The 15,151-nt window shown below is 37.7% G+C and overlaps 1 protein-coding gene across 1 annotated transcript; it reads right to left on the reverse strand.

The window, feature by feature from the left end:
• Positions 1-725: 725 nt before the first annotated feature.
• LOC119690352 lies at positions 726-11,235 on the reverse strand. Its single transcript, XM_048626937.1, has 5 exons — positions 11,020-11,235; positions 4,501-4,581; positions 2,313-2,414; positions 1,555-1,702; positions 726-1,026 (listed from the first exon to the last, which is right to left on the reverse strand). Exons 2-4 carry the CDS (start codon positions 4,514-4,516, stop codon positions 1,557-1,559), a joined length of 264 nt encoding a protein of 87 aa, XP_048482894.1. The 5' UTR covers positions 4,517-4,581; positions 11,020-11,235; the 3' UTR covers positions 726-1,026; positions 1,555-1,556.
• Between the last annotated feature and the right edge of the window lie 3,916 nt (positions 11,236-15,151).

Consider the following 15,151-nt stretch of genomic DNA (forward strand, 5'->3'; position numbering starts at 1 on the left):
GGCTAATATACCATGATAATGGATAGTAGATTTTTAATTAATGTCAGTAGATTTCAGAATTTTATATATTTTATAACTGTTTTTGTATCATTACAATTTCACATGCAATTAAATAATATAACCTTAACTTTATGTACATTTGCTATCTTTTCCTATACAATTATTATCATCTACACACACATACTTGTACAACGTACATAGACTCATAATACTACACCACTGAAGAAACACATCACTATACACCACTAGTGGCCATCACAAGACATACTCATACTCACATCAATAGATTATTTATTTAATTGAAGACAAAACGAGAGTCGATACGCCAATTGCAACCAAATAGAGTTGTTGTTAGCACAGCAGCATTCTTACCCTTTGTATTTTGTAAAGCAAGAGTAACCATTCGATGTCATAATTACGAATAGCCGTTATAATACACAATCCTCTGGTTAGAAAGTATTTAAATTTTCAATCATCAAAACCTTCGGCTTCCTCTTCAGAGAGCAAAATAGTGGACCGATGTGCGAAGTAAAAATCGACCAATGAAATGGCATAAAAACTCCACACGACCGATTCCATTGGTGGATGTTTGCATTGCTCACCACTCAACCGCTCCGCTTCAGTAACCTTACCACGATTTCCCGCAAGTAACCTCGCAAGCTACGCCATCGTTTCGTAGCCATGTAGCAACATCGTAGCCGCGTAGCAACATCGTAGCCGCATAGCAACATCGTAGCAGCGTAGCAACAAAGTAGCTGCGTAGCAACATCGTAGCCGCGTAGCAACATCGTAGCAAACCCTCACGCAGTAATATACACCTCATTCGCCTTCACAGGATACTCCTGCGGGTAATCCCTGGGGGGCAGTTTGAAGCTGTCCCTCAGGTAGGAGAAGCGGTGGAAGTTGTAGTAGTACTCCTGGCCGTCGGGCGAGTACTGCGGGTACAGGGTGTAAGAGGGGAACTCGTCCAGCGGGGGGTGCGGGGAGGAGTCCGCCAGCGCGTGCTTGGCAAACTCCTCCTTGTAGCTGCGGAGGGAAACGACTGGTCAGTTGTAGACAATATAATGTACTATGCTTTAGAATCATGCATATGGTCACGACTGTAATCAGGGGTAGCCAAGGGTGAGCCACCCACTTCTCAGTATATTTATAATCATGTGATAGGTTAATTACGAGCGTACAATGTACTCAGGGGTATAAATCTAGAATCCAGTTGTGTAGCTTACACTTTCCTTACGTTGTTTTCATTCGTCGTGGTAGTTATGATTGTATTAAAATCGCTTGATTCAAAAGAATTCATTGAACACTCGCCCATCCGAGAGGACTCTTTACGCCACCTTCACGGCATTTGACTAGTTTTCACTTACAAACTTGTATCAGCAATCTATGTAACTTTAAGTTCGCCAAAGGGCTTGTACACAAAACTGCGATACGACGTCGCATCGCAAAAAACTGCGACGGTATTGACAGCGGTTAGTTTGTCGGGGAAAATGCTTGATTACTGTCGCAGTTTTTTTTAGTTTTGTAAACAAGCCCATATAGTCTCCATCCTACCGTCACGACTGCTCGCGGTAGGCGCGCCGCTTGTCGCACTTCTCCTTCAGGATGTAGCAGAGCGCGATGGCGATGAGCACGGCGATGGCGATGGCCATGCTGATGCTGATCCAGATGATCTCCTCGTTGATGCCGCTTGTTGACTTGCCTGCAACGTTGTGTATACTTTATTACTAGCTAATTCTAATTTTATGCATGTTAAATTATGAAATTTTATTTTAAGCAACCTAAGGGTTGTTGCTCAGTGGCGCCACATTTGTATCTTATCAACCCATTACCACCTTTCATTCACTCATAATTTATTTAAATACCTTAATTCTAATCTAATGCAATAAAGAATCTGACCATAAACCAGTTGCCTACAACCATTACATTAGCAATCAACGATCAGCTCATCTGTCAAATCCATACAATTTACGTCCGTTGCACTATTGCAATTCAGTTCTACTTTCCTCCTACAAAAAGTCGGTCACCGACTGTTGGTTGTGTGCGGGCACCGTTATCTAAATTATTGTTTAGTACGTACACGTACAGTCCGTCTAGGAGGTCATGAAATAGTGAGTGCATTTTTAAAAGTATTTTTATGATTTACCTAAAGCAAAACACATGTAAAAAATTAAATATATATTTTTAATAAATTTCCATATCCATTTCCGTTTTCATGACTTTATAGATGAATTGTAACATGTCCGTTGTTCTTCAACTCATCTATCTTTCATATGTGACTCATACTGTTGCTACTAGAGGTTGCTACGTACCGTGTGCGTGGTTGGAGTAGCCGCCCATCTTGCCGGCCACGCGCGCGCCCGCGCCGCCCGCCAGCGCCACCACCACCGCTGACGTGCGCACGCATATTTCACCTGAAACACACACTTTTAATTACTTATTCTTATGCGGTTACCGGCTTGTGACAAACCGCAGTGGTGGAACTACACCAACAAGAGCAAGGTTCTTAAACTTAAGAAGAAATGCGGTAATCATCACGTCCCCACTGCTGGGGCTCCAGTTCCCTACAACGAAGGAAGAGTTTTATGCCTAGTCCACCACGCCGGCTTAGTGCGGGTTGGTGGACCTGAAACATACACTTCATTAAATAAAATAAATAAATAAATATGTGGGGACATCTTACAGAGAGTCATCCGACCCCAAAATAAGCTGAACATGTGATATGGGTGTCGGACAGCTGACATATCTACAGAAATATTTAGACAGAATAGATAAACGACAACCAGACACAAGGCAAACACAAATGCTCCTCACACAGATGTTTACCCTGGGCGGGATTCGAACCCGCAGCGCCAAGCTTCGGAAGCAGCTTCACTACCGCCTTAGCTACGGTGCCGTCTTTGTTCATTATGACGTTATTCCTTATTTATCACGTCCCCACTGCTGGGGCTCCAGTCTCCTTCCAACGAAGATAGGGTTTCAGGCCTAGTCTACCATGCTGGCCTAGTGCGGGTTGATGGACTTATGCGGTAATACGGTCCCTGAATTGTGCAACGGTAAGTAAATGTTTCTTATATTATCAGCCATGATTTGGTAACTGAGATATATTTCTATTTCGGCGACATCGTAAATTTTACGCTAAACAAACACGTGCTTTCGCCATTCATCCCCATTCCATATCGTCGATTCCTTCCTTATCCTTGCTTAGAAAATCCATGTCAAAAGCTGTAGAATCCCGTTTTGTGCAATCTTTGAACCTCAGCACAGGTCGCCCCAATCTTCACTTAGGTTTTGCCACAAAAAATTGACATTGGTAGTTTTTGAAAATAACACCTCAATTAATTAATACCCATTCACATATTGGTACTTTGATTAATTACCAGTATCATCGTACTAATGACATTAAAAGCTAATGGCAGGGAAATATATCATTAGATTTATTAGGATCATATATTTTGTACAAACGTCAATTACTTGGGATAAACGTCAATTAAGTAACTACAGATACATATTTATTTTGATAGCGTTCCATGAAAATAGAGACATGTCTCTCATTTTGTACCAGAATACTACTACCCAGAACTACCTATTTTAGAATAGAGTCTATTCCTATCCAACTGCTAGGAAACACAATTCGACAGTCGCATTCATCACAATATGGGGTCGGGTTTGGTTAGCCTTTTGATGCCAAAGCCCAAACCCCGTGTTGACCTTACAGACCACAGTTGACCTATATACGCACACAGAGAGGTTTGCCAAACCAACTAGCCGGCGAACAAACATGTCAATTAAATTGCACACGTATGAGCTGGTTATTTTGGAATGCCTGAACTTATTTTGAGGAGTCTAAGTTTAAGCATTTTCCGTTAAGATTCTTTGTAATAAATATTAAAATTTTATTTCAATTCAATAACAATCACATACATTTTACCATTTAAGTTATTTTAGGAGTTTAAAATATCTACTAAGGTAATTCCTTAATTTTCAGTCAGAACAGTACCAACTCATATTCCTGTAAAACAGCATCCTAACGTTTATTACAGCCAGTTCCACGAATCTGAATAATATGTAAGTGTGTGTGCACCTGGCATTTTGTAATAGGTCATTATACGAGTGTGACGTCGTCTGACACATTAATCCTCGCCCGCGCTCAAAGAGCCGTATAATATCACAGCGCTACAATTATGTGTATGAGCTTAATATTAAAGCAGTTTGGATACGCTGCCTTACATTTAGTACGTCAGACACGTATATTACGTTATAGTGGTGAAATTCTGTATTATTTGCGAGTGTTATAAGGTTAATTACACATTAGAGGCATCAAAATAGAGTTAATTGACTACATAATATTAAGCACATTCACGAATTTACAAAAGTCGTAGAACAAAGGTTGTGCAGAATGACCCCTGAGTTTCCCCTTTCAGCTTACCACCACCACATATAAAGTTTTTGAACAGTCCTGTTTATAAATACCTGATGTAACATTTGTTTCTTTCTGACCTGTAATGAGCGTCATGTCGTGAGTAGTCTCCGTGCGCCGCCGCGTCACGCCGCGCGCCGCCCGCCCGCCCCGGCCGCCATCTGAAAATAACGCATTTCTTTACTTCTTCTTGTTCTTGTCATGCGGTTCTGCGATTGAACTTCTCAGAAGTCGTCATGATGATAATTATCACCTAACACTTATAAGATAATGATTATTATGATGATGTTGGTGATTAAACTGTAACTTCAGATAGGTAATCTATACTGTAGGACGGCCTAATCTGACCCTTAATTATTTATAATCACGTAGATTTAATACTACCTTATACTGATAACTTGGTCCGTTTTATAACTATATCCCTAGTGAGATAGTAATGAATCGCTTTCGTATAACTATGTTCCGGCATATAATCATATCCCTAGGGATATAACTATATTACGGCTATAACTATCTTACTGCGACACTGACACCAAACGACCCCAATTTTTTCAAACATTTAATTTATAATTTGGACAAAATATTACCGCTTTTAGTTGATGATTATAGTCATATCATATTATAGATTAAGGAGTAGTTTGGTGCTTTTCTCAGTGGAACCTTTTCATTGCCCGTGAGTGTAGTTAGTTACGTTTAAATAGTTTTAATGAATTGCATTGCGGCAAAAAAACCGGTATTCAGATAACAACCAGTGTAGTAATAGAATTTGAGCATTACCATAATCTTTCCAACGGCAAACGGGGATTAAAAGATTACTGAAATTGCTGTCGCTTAAATACTCAGTCTCTCGATTTCGTTCAGTTTAATTCCAAATAGATATGAATAGTAATTTTTTACAGCACTTTCAATATATCCGGAGCTTTTCGGAGTAAAGCCTAATTTATCAGAATTCTCTTTGAGTAGTTCCTGAATTCAAAGATATTCTACTGCATGTTTTTTTACTAGGAAAATAAGAGGTTGGGAACTGTGTTGGTTGTGCTGAATAAAGGCTTTTCTTGGTACCCGGGTGAGCGAGAGTCACTTGTTTTCGATGTGGCGAACGGAAGGATGCCAATGGTCACGCCCCCTACTATATTATTGGCACCTAATATAACTCAGGCGAATAGGGTAGCATTGAGCATCCTGAACATTGAAAGAAAGAAAGAAAAAACATAATCGAGAAAACACAATAAAACACAAATACAAAATTACTTAAGATTAAAAGGTGGCAAAAGGACAAACTTAATCTCTAATCTTTAATCTCACGGCATTCTGACAGTTATAAATTTTTAGCATGTCAGAGATCACAAACCTTTTTTGGCTAAGTACTTTTTTCAATACGAGTCTGAACATCAGTTGTATCCGGACAATTTTCTATATTATATTTTTAAATATTTAGAATGATGGTCTTTACGTTAGGCGCAAAAGAACCACGAGGACGCTTCTTTCTGGGAGAGAGAAAGTCTGACTCTTGTGCTCTATCAGATGGGGCCGCTTCCTGGGAAGGGCCAGGTTGTGGCTCCATAACGTTTATAAAAATCAACAGACTATCACAACGCGAAAGGTCAAAGATAAGAAACCGGCCAAGTGCCAGTTGGACTCGTGCACTGAGGGTTCCGTACAAGTCTACTTACCTGAGATATTTTTCCTTTTAATTTCATCATTATGTACATCTATATGAAATATTAGCTTGATATCTTTAACCGTTTCTGAGAAAAAGGGTGGTGACAGACAATAAGGGTTCTTTTTTTCCTTTTCAGGTACGGAATTCTAAAAAAGAATAGTAACAATCGGATCAATCGTTTCCGAGATATTCGTGGACAAACATACATACCAACAAACATATAAACATACTTATACAATAAAAAAAATCATATTTGTTTATTAGGCTTAATGGATTGTCATATGTTAATATGGTGCAGTTCCAATAATCTTACATAGGTACCTATATACCGAACATATTATGTACTTACCGAAATGAGAATCTTTTATTTGAAATCGATTAAAAAGGTTTGTTATCCCTGAATTTAGTACCTATATACCGAACATATTATGTACTTACCGAAATGAGAATCTTTTATTTGAAATCGATTAAAAAGGTTTGTTATCCCTGAATTTAGTAGCAAGTGATGCCATGCTAAAGAATAAAATAAAGTAATTAAAATTAATTCGATACAATGGTCGTGAGTCGTGATTTTACTTAATATTATAAATGCGAAAGTTTGTGAGTATGTACACACATGTATGTATGTGTGTACCTTTGTTTCTACTTCACGTCAAAACAACTGAACCGATTTTAATGAAATTTGGAATGGAGTTAGCTGACACCCTGGATTAACACATAATAGCTTATGTGTTAATCCAGGGAATTCCGCGATAAAAAGTAGCCTTTTTATCGCGGAATTCCCACGGGAAAACTAATTAAGGTGAAGCGAAGCTCGTGGCAATAGCTAGTATTGAAATATTTGTTGTTTTTGTATTACTCATAAACATAAATCTAAATATTTACTTGCTCAAGTGAAGTAGCACTTGAGCAAGTAAATATTTAGATTTATGTTTTTCTATGAAAACATTTAAAAAAATATTGCCCTTAAATGGATCCATATTTTACCTTTTTTCGGTGAAGAGCTTTTTAGTGGTATCACTAATGAAATGTCAGAATTCCGCGGAATTAAAAATTAGAGTATAGCAAAGCTGCGAGTTATACCTCATATATCTATGCATTAGTAAACGCTGTGAGTTTGTTTATCGATTTCCGACATAATAAGTAGGAAAGAAGTTTTAAACCAACCTACTTATGTCTATGTGGATTAGCTCTTATCTAACGAAATCGTAACAGTAACAGAACTTGATTTTTTATCTGACTTTCGATGAAGTGTCTTTTCCAACCACTTCCACAGATAATCTTCGGAATAAATTGTTTTTTTTCCCTTGTCAAGAAAGCTGAGAAGGCCGAAGGAGGGTAAACAAACGCCGATCGTGACACCTGACACGCGGGGGCCTACTGGGATCAACTTGGGCTAGCTCGGCTGACGTCAGCAGATTTGAAATATTGAAGGTGTCGAATTTCGAAAGTAAATATCGGCTTAGAGCTGATTTATGCGGAGAAGATTACGTTTTATTAACTGTAGACTTTATGGGACATAAAGAGATTACCAAAAAAGAGCCTGAAAAAACTGTGACTAACACACATTTTAATATTTTTATGATGGCAGGAAAAATAATCAAACCTCTCAAAATAGTAGACCCCAAAACCATGCTAGGTATAGCACGCTTAATTTGTAGGTTTTATCACCTCTGCCTAGGGTTCTACGTCATAAACTTTCCTGTCACGTGCATAATTATTCCTCGGTAAGCGTCGTCGTGGCTCACTACGTGCTGGATCGTCGTGAAGCTTTCAGAAGTGCTGGTTATATCTCTTAAGCTTTCACGGCATGGCATCTCAGGTAATGGGCGGTATTTATAATTTAGTCATTGATCTCGCAAGCTCTACATATCAGAAGCCGTTTTTGAAGGTTCATTTTCTAATTATAATGCTCTTGCTCATGCTCAGAGCATAAACGTAATAAACTAACGTAACTTTATAGCTCATAGATAAAGATAAAGAGTTATCTTCTTCTAAGCATGTCGGTGACAAACACGAGAGCGTGTCTAGGATTTAAACGCCACAGAATTATTTGAGCAAGCCTTTGGATGGGAAAATAAATATGAATGTAATTTATGTTTCAGTAGCTCCAATCGTTTTGTCATTGTAATTTTTGTAAGTAATATTAAAAAAGTATCTTAGCAATGGTAGCCTTTGAGACATACTTTGTACTTTTATTATCAAAATGCCTACAGGTACACAGTTCCAGACGATGCAAAGTTAGCGAGCAAAAGCTATTCATAACTTTGATATTAACTATTAATGTGGTTACGAATCAAAAGCGCCGACTCAAAGCTATATTTCATTACATTGAAATAAGCTTTCGAAATCGTCTCTATTTTACCTAAACAATGGATTATGTTGGAATACCTGATCCGATCGTATTTAGCCATTGTGTTCTCTGTATGAATACCTACAACAATAGCAAAGCTTTCCTATCAATACCGAAGCTTAATTTCAGGTGGAACGGTATAAAGAATATACAGGCTAGAAATATAAGATACCTTAAATGTTCAATTTACCTAATTTTACTTAAAGGAAAGATTCCTTAAAAAAAAACAAAACTGCATTTATATTGAGCAATTTAAACTTGAAGATTTAATTTACAGGGAAACTGTATTGCTCGAATTATCATCCCATCCTGTATAGTTCTACCATAGCAAACAAGTACAGTAGTAGGTAGTACTCGTTATTCTATGGTTCTACTATTCCTATTAAATTAATTTAGAAATCCACATCAGAATATTGATTCTACATTGCGTACTTACTAAATAAAAACCGGCCAAGTGCGAGTCGGGCTCGCGCACAAAGGGTTCCGTAGCAGCAAAATTACAGTTAAATCAACCTATCTCAAAAACTATAAGAGATACTTTGATCAAACCAAAAATCGTTGAAAGAGTTAATTAGCATGCATCACCTCTATTTTTTTTAGAATTTTATACCCCGTAGTTATAAAAATAGAGGGGGGGGGGACATACTTTTTACGACTTTGAGAGCTGATATCTCAAAAACCGTTCACTTTAAGAAAAATGTTTTTTAGAAAACTTTATATCATTTTAAAAGACCTTTCTATTGATACCCCACACGGGTATGTACATCGAAAAAAAAATTTCATCCCTCAGTTACATGTATGGGGGGCCCCACCCCCAATTCTTTTTTTTACTATTTAGTGTCATATTTTTGTAGCGGTTCATACAACACATATTCCCATCAAATTTCATCACTGTAGTACTTATAGTTTCCGAGTAAATCGGCTGTGACAGACGGACAGACGGACATGACGAAACTATAAGGGTTCCGTTTTTGCCATTTTGGCTACGGAACCCTAAAAAGCTGTTTTACATACTTAGGCCCTTTCTTGCCTCTACCTACCTTGTAAAGTACCTACACCAGAGGTTCGAGTGTTTTATTATGTTATATGTTTTGATTCGTACGTGTTCTTTCGTATTTTCCTTTCACTTCCTTCAGAAAGCGTTTATCTTTTGTTTTGTACTTGATGTTGAGGTAGGTATGTGTGCGTCATTTTGGTAAAGATAAGGTACAGTACAATCTATTGTGTTTAAGAAACAAAGATGTATTAGATATATACTGATCTTTATTTACAGAAAATACATCTAACAAAATTCATTGTTTGTACCCAAGGCGAGTAATTAGCAACCATTAACCAAAAATGAATGAAGAATCTGTAATCTATACAGGGTGTTGCAAAAAGGGTATACTAAGCCGAAACCTACATGTGCAGCATGGGGGTTCCGCTCATCTCGCATAATCTTTATTGACCAAAACTCATTTCGCATAACTCGTATGGTCTAAACTTTTTTGGCCGAACCATCACTTTGCCAAGACTTATGTGGCATAAGGCTCGTTTCGTCTAAAACTCTTTAGGCACAATCTTTAAACACCTAAGTTTCGTTTGCTCAAATTTATGTACGTTTATACCTATGTATAATCTTGTTTCTCGTAATGTTATCTTAATAAATAATATATTAAGTATGTAGTAAATGTACAAATTGTGGTATTTTTCTCCTACATCCCGAAAATCACGATATTGTATGATCAAAAAATCGAAAGTTAACGACCAATATAATTATTACAAACCCCATGAGATCGAAACCTAAAAATAGGTGCGACGACGAGCAAAGCGAGGAGGAGCGTGTTAGGTGCACATGTTCATCAAAACCAAAGCGGAGCGCAGCGAAGCGGAGCGGAGCGTTTTCCAAACAGCGGAAACAATACAAGGCACCAGTTTGCGCTATGTAGGGAGTTCGCTCCGTCAAAGTTAAAGCCAAACGAATATTATTACTTTGTATAAACCTAATAAACCTATGCCATAGCATTATTAGGCTATTCAAGATTTGGCCATACCATTATTAGGCTAAACAATGTTATGCGAAATAACTTTTTACTAAACGAGATTTATGCCATACGATTTTCGGCGTAACGAGACTTTGACCAAACGTTACTATGCAATACGAGATTAGGCAAATAAATCTTATGCCAAAAAAGGTAGAACCGCAGCATGGTATATCTAAGCCCGAAACTAAAATCGTAATTTTTTTAAATCATTGCTCATTTTTTTTTAATTTTTTTTATTTATTTCACTGTATTAGGAAAAATACTATACATTTATTATATCATAGAATCTGTGTTGGTCACGTGACTTTTTACAATGGAGAATGATTTTTATTTTCGCGAATTTCGAAATTCTGATTTCATTTTCGGGCTTAGGCATGGTATACCATACCGAAACCTACATGTGCATGGTACACCATACCTGCACATGTAGGTTTCGGCTTAGTATACCCTTTTTGCAACATCATAAGTCAGTATAGCTGACCATTGATTGCCGTGGTTAATTACTTAACGCATCAGGCGTGGCATTAATTAAAACCAAACAGGTCCTGTAGGTACGCACCGAAATGATCCAATTGAAATCCACAACAAATCCTCCAGTTATCCACTCACTAACACATCACATCACTCCCCTCATATAGACACACACACACACACATACACAATCACATTTTCTCCAGTTGCTTGTAAACGCGAGTGTTGCTATTTCTATTTCACAGCAGAAGTTAGATCGCGGGTGGAGTGGTGTGGGAGCGAGATGCGACGATCCTCCCGTCTCGACTGCCAGCAGCTTACTGCCACATCCAGCCCGCTCCAGCCGAGCCCTGCGCCCGGGGCCCCGATCCAGACCCACATTCCCGTTCCACCCATCGATTTCACTCCCTTCTCTCGTTCCTTCGCACGAGACCCAACAGGGACAGAAGATAGTCAGAAACTCACGGGAAGCTGAATAGAAAAACCTCACCCGAATGTACTGATAGAAATAGAGGACAGGAATTCAGGATACCACATTCGCAGCCACCAAACGTGATTAGGGAAGCAAAGAACTCAGCATGCAATGTTTGTTTTCGCCCAGCGACGGCAGTAAGGGAGTTATTGCTTATTATTTTGTTTTTTTTCGGTGTCGGGTTTTATCAATGGCGAAATTGTTGAGCCGACCGAGGCATGACTAAGTGGGTTTTAAGCTACTAGCATTGTCTGTTCGAGTGAAATGTTTTGAGAAGAAGGGTCGACCCTTTTATCTTAATGAACGGGTCACGTTTTTAGTGAATCCGTTATTAATCGCATTAGACCCAGCATCCAGGCCATTCACGAACCCTAAATTTAGTCTTTGTCTACATGTATTTTTATTGCTTTAATTTATTTCTTTCTGTCTTTCGATGAAATCAAAAATTATTATGATGTCTTGCCATTAGTTTTGCAGACAACTTCTTTTGTGTTTTACATCTCGTTATTTCAGCTTTTTACTTTTTATGCACATTGATTAGGTTTTAAAGTTATAACGATATTACTTTTTATACTGAAAGTTTTACGTTTCCCGCGAGAATCGCTCACGCTGATAAACTTTTACCTAAGAAATTTATCAAAATTGTATCATCAATTAAGGTGCATAATGTTAAAAATAACAAGATATACTAAAGAAATTTAATACCTACCTAAAATTATAGAATCCCATACTCCTGCGTAGGAATTGGATTTAATTATGATCTTCAGTTTAAAATAATTTATACAAGCTCTGTGCTAGCTGTGTAGGTTGCATATGCAGCACCTACATACACTCTTTGAGCTAAAATTTGTTTTCATTTCATGTGTTCTTCCGAATAGTAACTGTGGTTTCAACGTGGTCTAAAATATAAAACATTTATCGGCGTACACGTAGAAAGCTGGTAAGCGCCGATCAGTCTGTGTCATACTTTCGCTGAAGCAGCGCTGATAAGCACCGGAAAAACTTTCACATAGAAATCAGTCAGCGATCATCGCATACCAGTAAAAAACCTTTTCCGATTTATATGTTAAGTCTTTATGTATAAACTGGTGTCGGCCCATGTCTTGTGGCCTAATAAAGGTAAGCGTCCACCTATCGCGATCGTGCGTATTGGACCAAACGGCTTTTCATAAATGTTAGAGAAACTGCGTCGCGTCGGTAATGCCTTACTATGATTTTTTTTTATATAGAATACTGAATGCGATGCGTCCGTTGCTTATGATGCCGATAGGTCGACCTAGTCACGAGACATCTCCCGATGTCTTTAGGACCACGAATGGCTTCAAGTTTTTCCCATAGTGTGCAATCGGCTTTATAACTGGTGCTCAACAGATTTTAATTAGATTGTCTGGGCTCGCACCTGCGAACAACGCCGTACTGTAACAAAACAAGCACGTACCTGCCATTGCTAACTTCGTGTTGAAATGTATGCTTTCTTTAAATTTCAGCTGACAGGCTGTTTAATTTTGGTATTGAAATTAATCTTGTTTACACCTAAGCATGGCAAGGTCGAGGCTTAGAAAAGGCATTATAAATTTAAAGCTTGAAGACAAAAATACATGATTTGCAAAAAATATAGAGAAGGAAAGAGAAGGCCTGGAAGGAGAAAATTGACGTGGCTGTGCAACATCAAAGAGTGGACCGGTGTAAAAACCGTGGAAGAAATATTTAAACTAGCCAAGAATAGAGAGCGCTGCAAAGAGCTGACTGGCAACCTCCAATGATTGAGAGGCACTACAAGAAGAAGAAAAAAACATAGCACGATATAGGTAAACAGTAAATAAAAATAGCATAAAAAGTCTTGGAATCACGTGTAACGCTACTATACAGCCCGTGATTTAGCCTGATTTTCCTCCGCTAGAGCCGGATTATTGGAATAAGCCGGTTGATGCCGGCTTCACGTATCACGCTCACATTATTAATAGCACCTCTAGCACGATATTTAATAATGTTGCGAAATACCCTTAGCTTTTTTATGTTTCTAAGTTTCTATGTACCACAAAGATAATATTTGCTACCCTGTTGGGCTTTAGTTTGTACTCGTATGTAATGTTTTTTGTGCAGTTTTCATTTATGAAATATGGATATTTATCCTCCCTAAAACTATGTTAAAATTGTCTTTTCCATCCAAAGGTGTCTGGTAGAGATTGTATAAAGCAATGAGGCCGCCGTTTTGTGCTATTTATTTATAAGTTGTCATTTCGCAATTCGGTTTCTCATACCTCTAAAATCAATTAATTTTACAAAATATGTATGTAATTAATCGTCCTACTAACAGCACATAATAACCATTTTCCTGGCGCTTAAGTAATTAGGGTTCGCACTTCGCACAAGATAAGACTCAAATTCCGTCTGCGTTAAATTGCTCTCCGGTTCCTGGGAAATATGCTTCTAAATAGAAAGAGAGCCTAATAAATTGCACGTTTTTTTCGTTTCGTAAAAGGGCAATTTAGCCGTTTTATCTGGCATTTCTCTTTTCTTTCCGGGAATTCAGATCCTGTTTTATTTTTCCTACATTATGCTGATTTTATAAAATGTCGCCAATAAAAGAGCAATCTGTCCCTTTTATTGCCAATTATTGATAACGAGTAATAGGAGCTGAAGCAAGTACTTACTTAAATTAAATCTTGAGATCCAAAATATATGAAGACTAGGTATATCATGTACATAATAATATAAATCTATATATGTAACGATAACATGAAGAAAGGTTGTAGAAAAATAAAACTCAAACATAACAAGACGCATTAAAGCTATAAAAGGGAATGTTATTCCCGACTCTGGCCAAATAACCGGCAGGATAAAGGTCCTGAAGGTTACAAAAGTAGTATAAAAGTGTTATTCAGTTTTACTTTTACACCCAGGAGGGTAATGGTGTGGCAAAAACACATATTATAAGTATAAGCTGTGGTATATTTTGCAATTCAGTACGTGAATTCTGACGAAAAACCGAAATTTCTACCAATTCATAAGTACACACACTACATAGCTACTTTATAATACTTTTTATACATAGGTATAAGTAATTATAAAAACCCGGAAGATAATCAAATCACATGCCCAAGGCACACCAAGATGCAGTACTTGCACTTAACCTTTAGCGTGTGTCTAATAAGGCTGTGGCTAGATCGTTTAGCGACCCTTGTGCTTCTAGACTCTCCGATTTCTTGCAGGCAAAGAGTCAAAGTCAAAGATTCTGAGGGATGCGGGACAGCCTTAGTGTTCGTTTTTTTTTATTACCCTTCTTTAAATAAGTTCTGCTTAAGGGCATGTAGGGAATGATGGCAGACAAAATCGTCGGTTACTTACATTTTAATTAATAAAGTGAAGTTAAAAACACATAAGTACTAAAGTATGTTATTTCAAAGAGCTTAAAAATGTAAAATTCCTCCCAAAACGTGAATAACATACAAAGTAGTCGAACATATACATATTAACATGAAAGCTTGTGTTGCACGAAAAATTCAATAAGAAGATACGAGTAACATGTATTTTTCTAAGCCACTGCTTGCAAGAATATCGAATATTCGCAGTTCGAATATTTCCAATATTCTTGTCCTATATTCCTGTACTGCAAGTTGTCGTAAGCTGTTTATGTTTTTGCATACTTTGGCACAGTGTTGAAATGTATTTTTGTACAGTTGTCTACACACATTAGTAGTAGGTGCTTTTACATTACAGTAATTTGATTAGAAATTATTGTACATTA

The sequence above is a fragment of the Plutella xylostella genome, chromosome 17 (genome assembly GCF_932276165.1).
Source record: "Plutella xylostella chromosome 17, ilPluXylo3.1, whole genome shotgun sequence".
NCBI classification, from domain to species: Eukaryota; Metazoa; Arthropoda; class Insecta; order Lepidoptera; family Plutellidae; genus Plutella; species Plutella xylostella.